This window comes from Formica exsecta, unplaced genomic scaffold (genome assembly GCF_003651465.1).
Source record: "Formica exsecta isolate Colony F162 unplaced genomic scaffold, ASM365146v1 scaffold451, whole genome shotgun sequence".
Classification (NCBI taxonomy): Eukaryota; Metazoa; Arthropoda; class Insecta; order Hymenoptera; family Formicidae; genus Formica; species Formica exsecta.
In genome coordinates, this window is record NW_021851748.1 from 231,500 (window position 1) to 245,175 (window position 13,676).

The 13,676-nt window shown below is 25.4% G+C and overlaps 2 protein-coding genes across 2 annotated transcripts; both read left to right on the top strand.

The window, feature by feature from the left end:
• Nucleotides 1-4,369: 4,369 nt before the first annotated feature.
• LOC115240787 (glutamyl aminopeptidase-like) lies at nt 4,370-10,463 on the top strand. The gene is made up of 8 exons (XM_029816149.1): nt 4,370-4,491; nt 5,284-5,858; nt 6,809-7,267; nt 7,666-7,855; nt 8,328-8,481; nt 8,941-9,022; nt 9,233-9,621; nt 10,117-10,463. Exons 2-8 carry the CDS (start codon nt 5,314-5,316, stop codon nt 10,434-10,436), a joined length of 2,139 nt encoding a protein of 712 aa, XP_029672009.1. The 5' UTR covers nt 4,370-4,491; nt 5,284-5,313; the 3' UTR covers nt 10,437-10,463.
• Nucleotides 10,464-10,919: 456 nt separating this feature from the next.
• Nucleotides 10,920-12,125, top strand: LOC115240789. The gene is made up of 4 exons (XM_029816151.1): nt 10,920-11,114; nt 11,222-11,291; nt 11,697-11,789; nt 11,949-12,125. The coding sequence occupies exons 1-4, from the start codon at nt 10,975-10,977 to the stop codon at nt 12,081-12,083; spliced, it is 438 nt and encodes a 145-aa protein (XP_029672011.1). The 5' UTR covers nt 10,920-10,974; the 3' UTR covers nt 12,084-12,125.
• Nucleotides 12,126-13,676: the final 1,551 nt, after the last annotated feature.

A 13,676-nucleotide genomic window follows, 5' to 3' on the forward strand; every position in this document is an offset into this window, starting at 1 on the left:
ATAAAAATTTATAAAATAATAAATTTATAAAAATTTATAAAATTTCTATTTAAAAGGCTACAATTAAAAAACAAAAATATATAAAATGTATCGAAATTTTTAGAGCGGCAAAAGAAAGTTCGAAAATTTAGCCATTTAATCGGTTAGAAATGAGCCCTGGCGTCGCGCCAAAATTTCGTCTACATTAATGCGCGACGAAGTATCCGAGTCAATGTGACATCGGGATACAGATGCACGTTGCACCTACGCATATCCGTTGCAACGGCCGGGAGGCGATCACCCGGCGAATCGCCGGCGCGGAACGCCACGTTACTCTTACGGTAAAATTATGTTTTCCACCGTTATTAGGCTCGGGTGATCTTTATGGAACGCGCAGTGTTTTCTTGTGCAATTTTGCGTTACCGATGCATTCTCGCGCGGCACTTGATACATTTGAAACTGGCTATTAAATGGATATAAATTAAATCGTTCTATACGGGAGGTGATACTAATTTTATGGAAACTGATATTTCTCCCATCCTAAAAGCGATTAATTTAAGAGTTAAGATTGGTTTAAGATTTAAAGTTGGATAGAGAGGATGTATCGTAGAAATAGTTCGCAATGTAAATTCAATATTTTCAATATATTGGATATTTAATAAGAATTTAGAAACCAAGCAAATTCTATGAAAATCAAAAATAGAAACAAGTAAATTGATTTCATTTATTTCATAATATGTAAAAAGAAAGAGAAAAAAGAGCTTGTACGTTTTGTCTCCAAAAAACTTGTTAAATTTATTATAATATAAAAAATATTAAAATTTTGAAAGAATTAAGGCTCTTACGAATGTATCTAATAAAGGCGAGGGAAGGCAATTAAGAGACAGCGCGGTAATTTGTGCGCAAAAAAATATTAAAAAATATTAAAAATTTATTATTAAAAAAAAATATTCCATATATTTTTATTGTACCAAGAAGTTATATTGAAGAAATCAAAATTTTTAAATGTAATTGAACTAAGATCATCAAATTCTCATCGAAAAAATGTAAAAGAGAGTTAACACTTATTAAAATTAAAGAAAATACATAGTATTTAATTTTTTTTTAAATATATACATTTAACATGCGAAATTATTTATATTATTATCCGGAAATCATTGATGTAAGACGGACGTATTACGGACGTACAGGAAGTTATGTGGCATATCTACAGCTACGAATATAGCGAGCTAATTAAAGAATTGAGAGGTACGCTTGCAACCGGATGCGGCAGGGTATATATCATCGGGTTAGGATTATTCGGATAAGTGTCGCGAGCGAAGTGGCGTGAATAAACCTGCACTCAGGTCCTTCCATAATTTTTATATCGGGCAAACTATAATTATTCATACGTCCCATAGTATAAGTCGTTCTGCAAATGCTTGCACAATCTCGATGCGCTTTTGCTCGGCACAATTGTATTTGCGCTTACAATGAATATGAGAGAGAAAGAGAGAGAAAAGATTATTAATTAATAAGAAGAAATGTTAAATATTTTTTTTATATGTTAATATGAGAAACCGATTTCTCAATTTAGAAGGATTAATCATCCATCAGGCACAAAAAATTTACACAAACGGTCAAACGCAATAAAATTATCTGCTACTTGGAATATTTTTAATCGTGATCCGATAATTTGCATATTTAAGGGAGCTTACCCATTTGAACCTTCGAAAAATGAGTGATTTTCTAGATCTTTTGCAGCGCGACTTGATAAAAATTTTTTATTTTTTTACGATATTAATACAATATTATTAAGTACTTAAATAAAAATATCCAGCTTAAATTTTTTTTTTTTAATTATGCGAATATTTACAGATTTATATTTTCATGCACGGTCTGCATGAAAATTCGGGCTATGTTCGACGGATTGATTTCAAATTTTGCATTTGCGTTCCTAATAAGATTCCGTATTTGCTAACGAAGTAGATTTTTAAAATCCAATTCCCCATTTTTTCTTATAAACAAAAAAATAGATTTTTTTTTAAAAAAACGAAACTTTTTTTCAATATGCCACCATCTTCTTATTTTTCAAAATTTTGAAAAAACGCTTGGATAGCAGATAGCTATTAATATGTTTAATAAAAAAAGCTTGCATTTTTTATTTTGGATATGATAAACGAACGTTTTCATGCACACCGTGTATGAAAATATAAATCTGCAAATATTTGCATAACTCTAAAAAAAAATTTTTTTTTAAAGCTGAACATTTTTATTTAGGTACTTAATAATATTGTATCAATATTGTAAAAAAAAAAAAAATATTTTTATCAAACCGTTGTGCTACAAAAAAATTTAGAAAATTACTCATTTTTCGAAGGTTCAAACGAGTATGTTCCCTTTAACATATAAAGAGAAATAAATAACGAGCAATCTATGTGGACAAGAATACGTTAGATAAATAATGCGGAAATACGTTCCCATATTTATCTCAACCGATTGAAAACATAATACCGCCAAGTTTCTAACGTATCTATATGAGACATTGGTCGATTTTCAAGTCCTCTATCTTCTATTAAGCCCACTTTACACGATCTATAATTTGCAACAGAATTCAAGACAGAATTCTATTTATAATTTTTATGCGTTGTGTAATACAGAAAACATGTGAACAATCAGAATTATAACTATCATGCTTTATTTTTATAAATAGAAAAAACGCATGAAATATGCGCAATGTATCTATGATTGGTGAATTGTAAATGACATAAACTACAAGTTAACCTACTCTCGTATCTGCTTAATAATCTAAAGAAAGAAAAGAAGAAAAGAATATATGTGACAATGTCTTGGTCCCGGGAGCAAGTTACTTGTTTATTAACTGAATATAAGAAATATCCTTGCCTACTATTCAGTTTTTTGTACAAAAATTTGCAATTATAAAACAAAAAATAAATTTTGTACACATATAAATTTTCACATGGATACACACACATACATATTCTCTTAAGTATTTTCTTAAATTTTATTTCCAACAACTGTGATAGTAATTTATTTATTTCATCATGCTATATGTTTTATACTTTTATTATATTTATATGTATTTCTTAATAACTATGTCGTATTTTTTAATAATCCAACCATATGTCAAAGAAAGAAACAATCGAATATTCTATACATAATTTTAAATCAAATTATGGTTCGTGTAATACAAAAATTTTTTCTTATCTATAATTATATTCATAATTTGATATATAAAATTATAAATAGAATTCTGTCTTGAATTCTGTTGCAAATTATAGATCGTGTAAAGTGGGCTTACAGTCTTTTTATAATTCTGACTATATTTTCCATTTTCTAAAAAGTTCTAATAATTAGAAGAATTACATAATTCGTTAATTAATATATTTTACTCGGGAAAAGAATATGTCTCTTGTATATTTCGCCCGATGCTCTTTATCGTTAGATCATTCGACGATTTAAATATAATATTTGATTATTTAAATATAATATTTGAATCGAGAACACGCAGTAAAACAATCGAATGATAAAATCGAATAATTAACATAATGAAAAGTCTTGTGGTAGATTAACCATTTAATAAATAATTAATATATCTATATACTTCAAAATATTTTTATATAATTTAATATTTCACGAGTATATATATATATGGTTTAGTACTTACAATATTTTAGTTACAAATTAATAATAATTACACAATGATTAATTTTTGCCGTATATAGTGCGCTAATATTTACATGCCGCGATCTTGCTACCGCATGACGATAGGAAAGTAATAATTAGACACTCCGTCGAATTTCTTTTCTAAATGCGATTACAACGAGTATCGGGAAATAATTAGACATAATTAATATGATTAATGTGTGAATAATTAATTTTCATATATATTATAAATGATAGAGATGAATAAAATATTTTATTATGATTAAAGAACGAATGATTTTAATATATTATATTAATTAGAATAATCATAAAATATTATTTTAAAAATTTTATAAATAAATACATGAACTAAATACATGTACTCTGATATTGTTCAGGGAGATTCGATATATCGAGATTTGACAATAAATACATGTACTCTGATATGGAAAATTTTCAATGTATGAAAATAACGAATTAATAATTACAAACGTAAAGAAACATAAATATTTATTTCTTTATATTGTTTGTTAAATTGTATGTGAAATTAACAACAAAATATAAATATTTAAAAATTAACAATGAAAATCTTCAATGATTCTTAACAAATAAATATAAATTTTATTTTAAATCTAGATTTTGTAGGACTTGACAACCTTATGTATTTACGTATTTATTTGATGTCTGTTATTTCGACATTGTTAGTTCTTGATCACCTTTTAAAACGGTAACATCACGTTAGTGTAAATATAACGATACATATAAGGATATTAACGCTACGCAGTAATAAAGTATTAATTACAATTTGCTAAATTTTATAAGGAACGGAATTGTATTAAAATTAGCATAACATTTCCAATATACAGAGTAAGTCGTCAAAAACAAAATATTATGTATATCTCTTTAAAGTTACATAAAAGATATATAGAATGCAATTTAAATACTACTAAAGTATGAACACCATGAAAATATCTTAATTTGTTTTAAATTATCTTTTCCAAAATTGTCGACATTTTATTGGCGTTCTTTTATTTCTTTTCTTTTTTATTTCTTTTTAATAAAACTTTATATATGTATATTGCATCTGACAAGAACGTTAATTTTATTTAATATAATATTGTTATGAAATATCTTCGAATTAAAAAATTTAAGGTTAAACAAGAAACTTTTCAATATTTAATTTTATATTTAATCTACATATTTTTAAATGGATAATAAAAAATATTGTAATGGCATACAATCATTAATTTGCAACGTTATTTTAAGCTCGATTACTGATTCGCTTATATTCATTCAAACGAATTCAAACGAATAATGAAGAAATGATGTTTGTTTTTTCGTAATACATAAGAGAATATCCGTTTCATCTATAAACTAGTTGCCGAATGTCCGAAAAGGCATATCAAAATAGTCGAAAAAAATTTAATTATCCGTTGGTTTGTTATTCGTTGTTAATTCGCTAAAGACATACTCATTTAAGAAACAACAAATCTTAAAAATAACATGTTGATATATAATTAGATCGATTTATCACAGAAATATTCATCATGGATGACATTTCTAATTACTCGAGAAAACTAATTCTAAAAAAGTTAGCACTTTATTTGTTGTAAATTCTATTGTCTAAATTTTGTTTTATATTTGTCTTTCTTTCAACAGGGAAAGTTATTAAAGATATCAAAAATTGATATGGCAATATTCCTAAAACCGTTATTTTATGGCGGTCTTATATTTATCACCGCGATAGCTTCTTCTGTCGATGAAAATCCGAAAAAGTCATTGATTGCATTGAATAACTATTTTGGTAATGTCATGCCGGTGCATTACGATGTCAAGCTTATACCATATTTTAAAGAAGACCAAGAAAGAGATGAAATAAATGTATCGTATAAAACAGAAATAGAACAGCATCAAGCAAAAGGTAGCTTCGTTTTCTATGGAGAATTGAATGTCGCTATCGATATTTTTCATCCAACCACAAAAATAAGGTTAAATTCATCGAGGTCAATACACTATTTATATGGAAAGTTGAGGCAAAAGGATACTATGTTTGGTACATATTTAGTGGACAATTTTGAATATGATGCTGTAACACAACTTTGCGTTCTTTATTTCGATGATAAGTTACCACGTGGAAGTTATATATTGAATATAATATTTCTCAATGCAATTAATAACACAGAAAACATTATAATTTCTTTAAATACTATACGAGAGAAATTTGGACAATATGGGTGAGTAAATGGTAATATGTGTTAAAAGTACATTTTTATTAAATATTAGTTTTTGTCATTTGTAAGACATGTTTACTCTTTTATTTTCTATTATCTTTTTTTTTATAATATTAGATCTTACAACTCACCTAAATATACGATTGTAACGTCTTATACAATTTTTAATCAATTCTATTTATTATTAAACACAGAAATATGTAAATTAAAATGTATATATTATCATCAAAAATTGAATAGTTTAGATACGATAGATTATATTTCATATTGTTTTGCCTCATGTGTGTATGGAATAAAATATAAAATAAATTATTGTTAATACTTTTATATAAAAGATACGCATGCACGCAAGCGCACAAGAATGAAGGGAATTAATTTGTTATACAATTTATATGATATTATTTAATTAACTTTGATATTTTTAATAAAAATTTTTTGAATGTCTTGTTATTACAATTTGTGGTTTAAAACATGATTTTATTTATAATTATTTTCATCAATTATTGAGTGGAATAATCGTGCGCGCACCATTGTACATTCTGTGTAATACATAGTAGGCAATACAAGAGAATTTATTAAATAAAATTTACAAGCATTGTTTTTTAAGCAGGTATGTGTATGTTTGTGTAAACCATATACTACTGGCGTATCAAATAATTTGTAGTCATGCACGCATTATCAAACGCGCGATTTACGAAAGGCAATGATTAAATAAATTTTATTTATTTAATCACTTATTTATTTTATTGTATTTTCCGCTTCGTTAAATACTCCAGAAAAAGATTAGAACTTTCCGATTCATTTTTTATCAAGAGATAATGTAATTGATGGGCGCAAATTATCACACTTTATACTATATATATTCTAGTCGCTATGTTAAGGATGGTCTAATGCCATTGATAATTAACAATTCATTGTTAACAAATCGAATCAATATTATTAAAATGCCCTAGGTGGTCGAATGCAACACATTTTCAGGCCATTGGAGCCCGACGATTGTTTCCATGCTGGGACGAGCCGACAATAAAAGCCACTTTCAACATTTCTATAAAACATCATCGTGATTATAGGGTTTTCTCAAATATGCCGATACGAAAAGAGGAAATATTGAAACATGAAGACTATAAAACAGAAACACATATGAAGTGGACATACTTTGATATCACTCCTGCAATGTCCACTTATATCGTGACGCTTGCGATCACGCCAATAAATGCCCTTTACAATTTTCGTATTGGTAGAATCATTCTATGGCGAAGACCCGAATTGCAGCATATGAAATATGCTCAAATGGTTGCAAACAAAGTAATGTTGGAAGTCAAATGGGGAAACTTGAAGATTCCAACAGTGCAATTTGTCGCAATATATGGTTTGCTATACGATAATCAAAACTGGGGATTGGTATTAAATAGGTAATATAAAAATTTTAAAAAAATATTAATCTATTAAATCACAATTTTTGTAAGAATCAAAATTACAAACACACACCTTAAAATATAAGTATTTAGAGTATAAGATTATTATAACAAATATATTAATATATTTTTAGGATTAATTATAAGTTGATTTGAATAGATAACATATATATTATATATATATGAACATATCACATTTTTTATATAGTTAGTCTGCAAAACAACATATGATTATATCATATCAATTGCGTTATCCGTTTAGATGACATTTTTTCAGTTTTAAATAAAAAAATACATTAAATAAAAAAATACATTAAAAATAAATTAATATTATTATTTGCACAAATTTATGTTTAATACTAAATTCTTGCAAATTTTACTTCTATATGTTTTAGAGAAACAAGTATTATGTACGATGAAAATCTACATTCTGTTGCGCATAAAATAAATGTCGCACGGTTGATAGGACGAGAAATGATATATCAATGGTTTGGTCATTTAATCAATCAATTTTGGTCGTCTCACTTATGGTTAATCGATGGCCTTACTATGTTGTTTGGAACAGATATCATCAATTCTATCGAGGTAGTTTTCTTATATATTTTTAGTGATATTTTCTTTTTCTCTTAATGTATATTTTTATATTATGTTTCTTCAATATCATTTTACGCAAGTACATAAAATTTTTGATCTTATAAGAAAATGAATGATTCTTCAACTATTTACAACATTAATTATGTCATATGAAAATTGCTTAAGCTATTTATAAATTCTTTTCGTGTCTGTTAAGTCTAAATTATATGTTGATCATTTGATATTTTCAAATTATTATAAAATCTACAATAGAAATATAGATAGGAAATAGCATACATACATACATTTATTACAATCATTTTTAATGAGTTCACATAGTTTCAATGACATGCTGATTTCAAACACTACACATTATTTTTTGGGAAACATCGCTATATTTTTGTAATGTTGATAAATAACAAAATTATTTTCATCAATAGCGATTAATATGTATTGTTAATATGCACAAAATTTCTTCTTTTAGGATTATAGAAATTCCGAGATGTTGGATTTATTTATAGTTCAAGTTCAATTTGAATCTCTTCGTTTGGACACTCATTCTTTCATGAAGCCTCTTATGACAGAAGCCCATCCTTCCGAAATTAATGCTCTTTCTTTTTTTTCTCGTTATATTAAAGGTAAAATTAATAAATATAATTAAAAATTGCTTATAAATTTTAGAATATATTATAAGGGAATATAGAACATTAATAATAAACAAATATATATTTACAGTTTAATGATGTAATGACTTTTTACTATGATATAATATATTATAATTAAAAATCTATTTTTGTTGAAACAAAATCAGATAAAATTACTAACTTACGCGAGCACAGTGTAAAATATAAATTTATTCTAAAGATATTTAAATCATTATATAAATATATATATAGATAAGTCTTTAGAAGTCAAATAAATCAACTACACTTTTTATAAATCTCTTAATTTTAATACCAGAGCACTTGAGAGGGATTAGTATATTAAAATTAGAAAATATCAAAATTTAAAAAAATTACAATAAATGTAGTTGTTAGTTTGGCTTTTGAAAGACATATAAAGAGGATATAAATTATATTGTATCATATGAATTGTAGCACCATTAATATTGCGTATGCTGCAGTATCTAATTACCGATAAAGTGTTTCGGATGAGTATCTACCAATATCTAAATGAGCAGTAAGTGTAATATAAATATTATAAATAAATAAAATTTTAAAATATTAGTTACTTATATCATAAAATTCTTATATAAATATTAAATATTGCAGTTATGTAAGTTCTACAACTTGTTTAAATTAAACAATACTTTGATATTTTTGGATATAATTTACATTTAGTACAGTTTTTACTGTGTAATAAAATCAAAATTTAACATATTAAATATAGTGTGCTTAATTCGACTCCCGATGATTTCTGGGCCGTTATGCAAACTGCTGTAGATGAATCATATGATAATCCCAGGCATATTAAACAATACATGCTTCCTTTAACAATGATAATAAAAAATTGGAGCCGGCATATGGGTTATCCTGTGTTGAAAATAACGCGAGATTATTATAAAAACAGTATGAATATAACAATAGAAAATTACGATATATTTGAGGAAAATCTTGTCTGGATACCTGTGACTTATACTACGCAGAATGAAGCAAACTTTAGAAATCTTAAATATCCGCTTTCTGACCAAAGATTAATGCTTATACCGTCAGACGAGCCGTTTGAACAAGTTATTATAAATGAAGATGGTTGGGTGATATTCAATCTACAACAAGCTGGTGAGAATATCGATGAAAATATATTTTTATTATATTTTACATAATAAAGTCTTAAACTGTTGTATATTTTTGTTTTTATCTTTTTTTAATAAGAGCATGCATTATATAAGTAAACATATAGTAACATAATATAATATTTCAATAAATATTGTATGAAGTATTCTATACTGTATCGATGAACATGAGATAAATTCAATTCTGCATATTTTTTAATTATTATTTAAACTTAGATCAGTTTAAATTGATTCCCAATCACTTATATAGCTTAATTCTACATATTTAATACTCGAAATTACTCTTAATATGTAAAATGCAATTATTATTTAAACTTAGATTAGTTTAAATTGATTCCCAATCACTTATATAGCTTAATTCTACATATTTAATACTCGAAATTACTCTTAATATGTAAAATGCAGATAGTCATAAATATTTTTTAATAAATTCCCAATTAGATGAGAATTTAATAATATATAAAAAAATTATTTACTACAGGATACTACCGTGTTAATTATGATCCCGAAAACTGGCAAAAAATTGCAAAATATTTGAACTCTAAAGAATTTACGAAAATACATGTTCTCAATCGTGCTAAAATTATCGACGACGCATTTTATTTTATGGTAGAGCAGCAACTCGATCCTTCTATATTCTGGGAATTAATAAGCTATCTTGCACGAGAGACAAATTATATAGCTTGGTATCCTATGATTAAAGCTCTTGAATACATGTCGAGCGTTTTTCCACTTCCAAATGAAGAAGTCCAAAATATTAAGGTAAATAGCATTAGATTTGATCAATACAAGAGTTTTTAATTTATTTCATGTCATATTCTTCAAGCAACTTAAATATATATAGCTAAAAGAATTCAATTATGTTTGCTTATAATTTTATTTAAACTAAAAATAGAAAATTTGGGAAAAGTTTTTGTTTCATTTTTATACTGCAAATGTTAAATATACGTTATATATTTATGAATACTTATCTTTCGTATGTTTTAATGTGTGATTTTCTAATAAAATTTAAATTTAAAATTATATGTTTAATTGAAACGTAGATTGAGACTTTCGAAGGAACAACGACTAGACGATAGTCCATGTTTTAATTAAACGTACTTAATACAATATTTGTCAAAACTTTTATTAAAAGCTAATTGTATAACGTGATATTCCACTTTTAAATTATTGAGCATTTTTTTAAATTTGTATTTCTACGTTTGCATTATAATATAAATACGCAAATTTTTATATATAATAATAAATCTGTATAATTTTAGAGGACAAAATAGACAGATTTTCAGAATTTTTAGCTTGCGCTCCAAATAATGTCACAAATGAACATTTAGAATTACTTATGTTAAAAAAAAATGAAGATTTTGATGAAATATATATCAAAAGACATATTAATAGTTTTCTTTTTATTATTGCAAAGCATGCAAATCACAATGATGTGCTTTCAAATATGTTAAGAAATTTCGATAAATTGAAGCCAAGGTAATAACCAGAAATATTTTTTTCTTGAAAAACGTGTTTTTTTATAATTACGAAAATTTGTTACGCATAGGTATTAGTTATATGTATACGCTATTTTGTTTTGATAGGGGTATAAATAGGATTGCACTATTTATTGTTATTGTTAATCATGTGTACTCTAAGGAACAATTAGACGAGGTAAATTTTATATAAACCCAATTATAAGTTTTTTATTATTAAACTTATTTATATCTATATATGCATTATACATATAGATATGTATTATACATATATATAATGCTGCAGACTTTTTGTAAAATCAACTTTTTGACAGACAGCTCAGCTTTTTTATAAAACGTCTGATCTTTGAAGATCAACATTTAAAGACTGAATTTATAAGGAGTCTGCAACACCCATATACACACACGCATGCGCGCACACGAACGCACGTTCACGCAACATACACACACATATATATATTTTTTTTTAATTTTAATCATGCTGAAAATAAGAAATAATATTTTGTTAAATTTTTAATATACTAAATTAAATTACTATTTGACTTTCTTGACAATAAATGTTCAAATAATTTATTGTACATAGATCAGAAAAAATATGAGAAATATCATTGAGCCAGAAGCATACATAAATCATATTAAACGTATGTACGAGAAAAACAAAACTCCTTTTGGCAGGGTAAATTTTATGCATTTCAAAGTTATACTTATTTATATCTTAAGTTTTTATTACTAAAATTTATATCATTGGTATATGTCATATAAGTAGTATTTGTGTTTTAATTATGTTAGACTTGTAAAGTGATAAAATTTTTAATGTCAAAATAATCTATTTTAGGCAACTATTGAAGTATATTTTCACGAATATAAAAATCATGTGAAACAATGGATGTTGTATGCTGAACGCAAACTACAAATGCGCTTGTCTGAAATTGAGAGGCAGATAACTTATCTTCATAATATTTCACAATAAAGAAATATTAAATGTGAATAATTACAATTACAGCAAAAAATTTTAAGCAGTGGTTGTGATGTACATATCGTTGTTCAATATTATCAAGCATAATATTTTGTTAATATCATTATTATACTAGTTATTCTTAACATCATCACATCATTAATTTTAAATTATTGTTAATTTATAATAATATTTTGAATGTAATATAATAATTAATCAGTAGTTATAATATTGACATTCCGTGAAAAAATATACATAAAATCATATATGGTCGTATATTATTTTCACAACACAAGTTTTATATAAATCGTAAGATAAATTTATTCATGAATAAAAATATTTTTACAAAACTCTATTGTGTGTTTTAAAATACTTTTTAATAGAAAATTATAAAATCTTGGTTTTAACTATATAACAACTATAATATGTTGCAGTTATAACATTAATTTCTTTAGCTATAATTGCAACTATCGTTACTATTTTTACGAGCTACAATTATTTTTAACAATACTTAGACTAAATCATATTTTGTTCCATACTTTAATGTTCGACTTTTCTACGATTTAAATATGATTCGGATTGAGAACGTGCAGTATGTAAAACAATTGAATGATATATGTTATAGTATTTAAAATATTTCAGCAATAAATTAATAATAATTCCGCGATGTTTAGTCTTTGTTGTATATAGTGCGCTAATATTTATATGCCATGATCTTGTTATCGCACGACGATAGAAAAGTAATAATTTAAGACACTCTGTCGAATTTTTTTTTCTAAATGCGATCACAACAAATGTCGGCAAATAACTTGACATAATTAATATTAATGTATGAATAATTAATTTTTATGGATATAAATGGCAGAGATAAATAAATATTTTAACATGACTAAAAAATGGATGATTTTAATACAATATATTAATTAGAATAATCATAAAATATTATTTTAAAAATTTGTGATATACATAAATATATGAAAATACTCTAATATATGGAAAATTTTCAATGTATAAAAATAAGAAAATAATAATTATAAACGTAGGGAAACATAAATAATTATTTTTTTATATTGCTTAGTAAATTGTATATGATATTAACAACAAAATATAAATATTTAAAATTAACAAATTAATAATAAAAATCTTCAACGATTTTTAACACATAAACATAAATCTTGTTTCAAATCTAAATTTTGTAGGTCTTGGCAATCTTATTTACATATCTTTACGTATTTATTTGATGTCTGTTATTTCGACATTTTAGTCTTCGATCATCTCTTGAAGCGGTAAGATTACATTAGTATAAATATAACGATACATATAAGGATATTAACAATTCGCAGTAATAAATTGTTAACTTTAACTAAGTCTTACAAGGAAAGGAATTGTATTAGAATTAGCATAACATTTCTAATATACAGAGTTAGTCGCCAAAAGCAGAATATTATGTATTCTCTTTAAAATTACATAAAATATACAGAACGCGATTTAAGTACTACTAAAGTATGAACACGGTGAACAAATCTTAATTTCTTTTAAATTATCTTTTCCAAAATTGTCGACATTCCGTTGATGTTCTTTTATTTCTTTTGTTTTTTATTTTTTTTT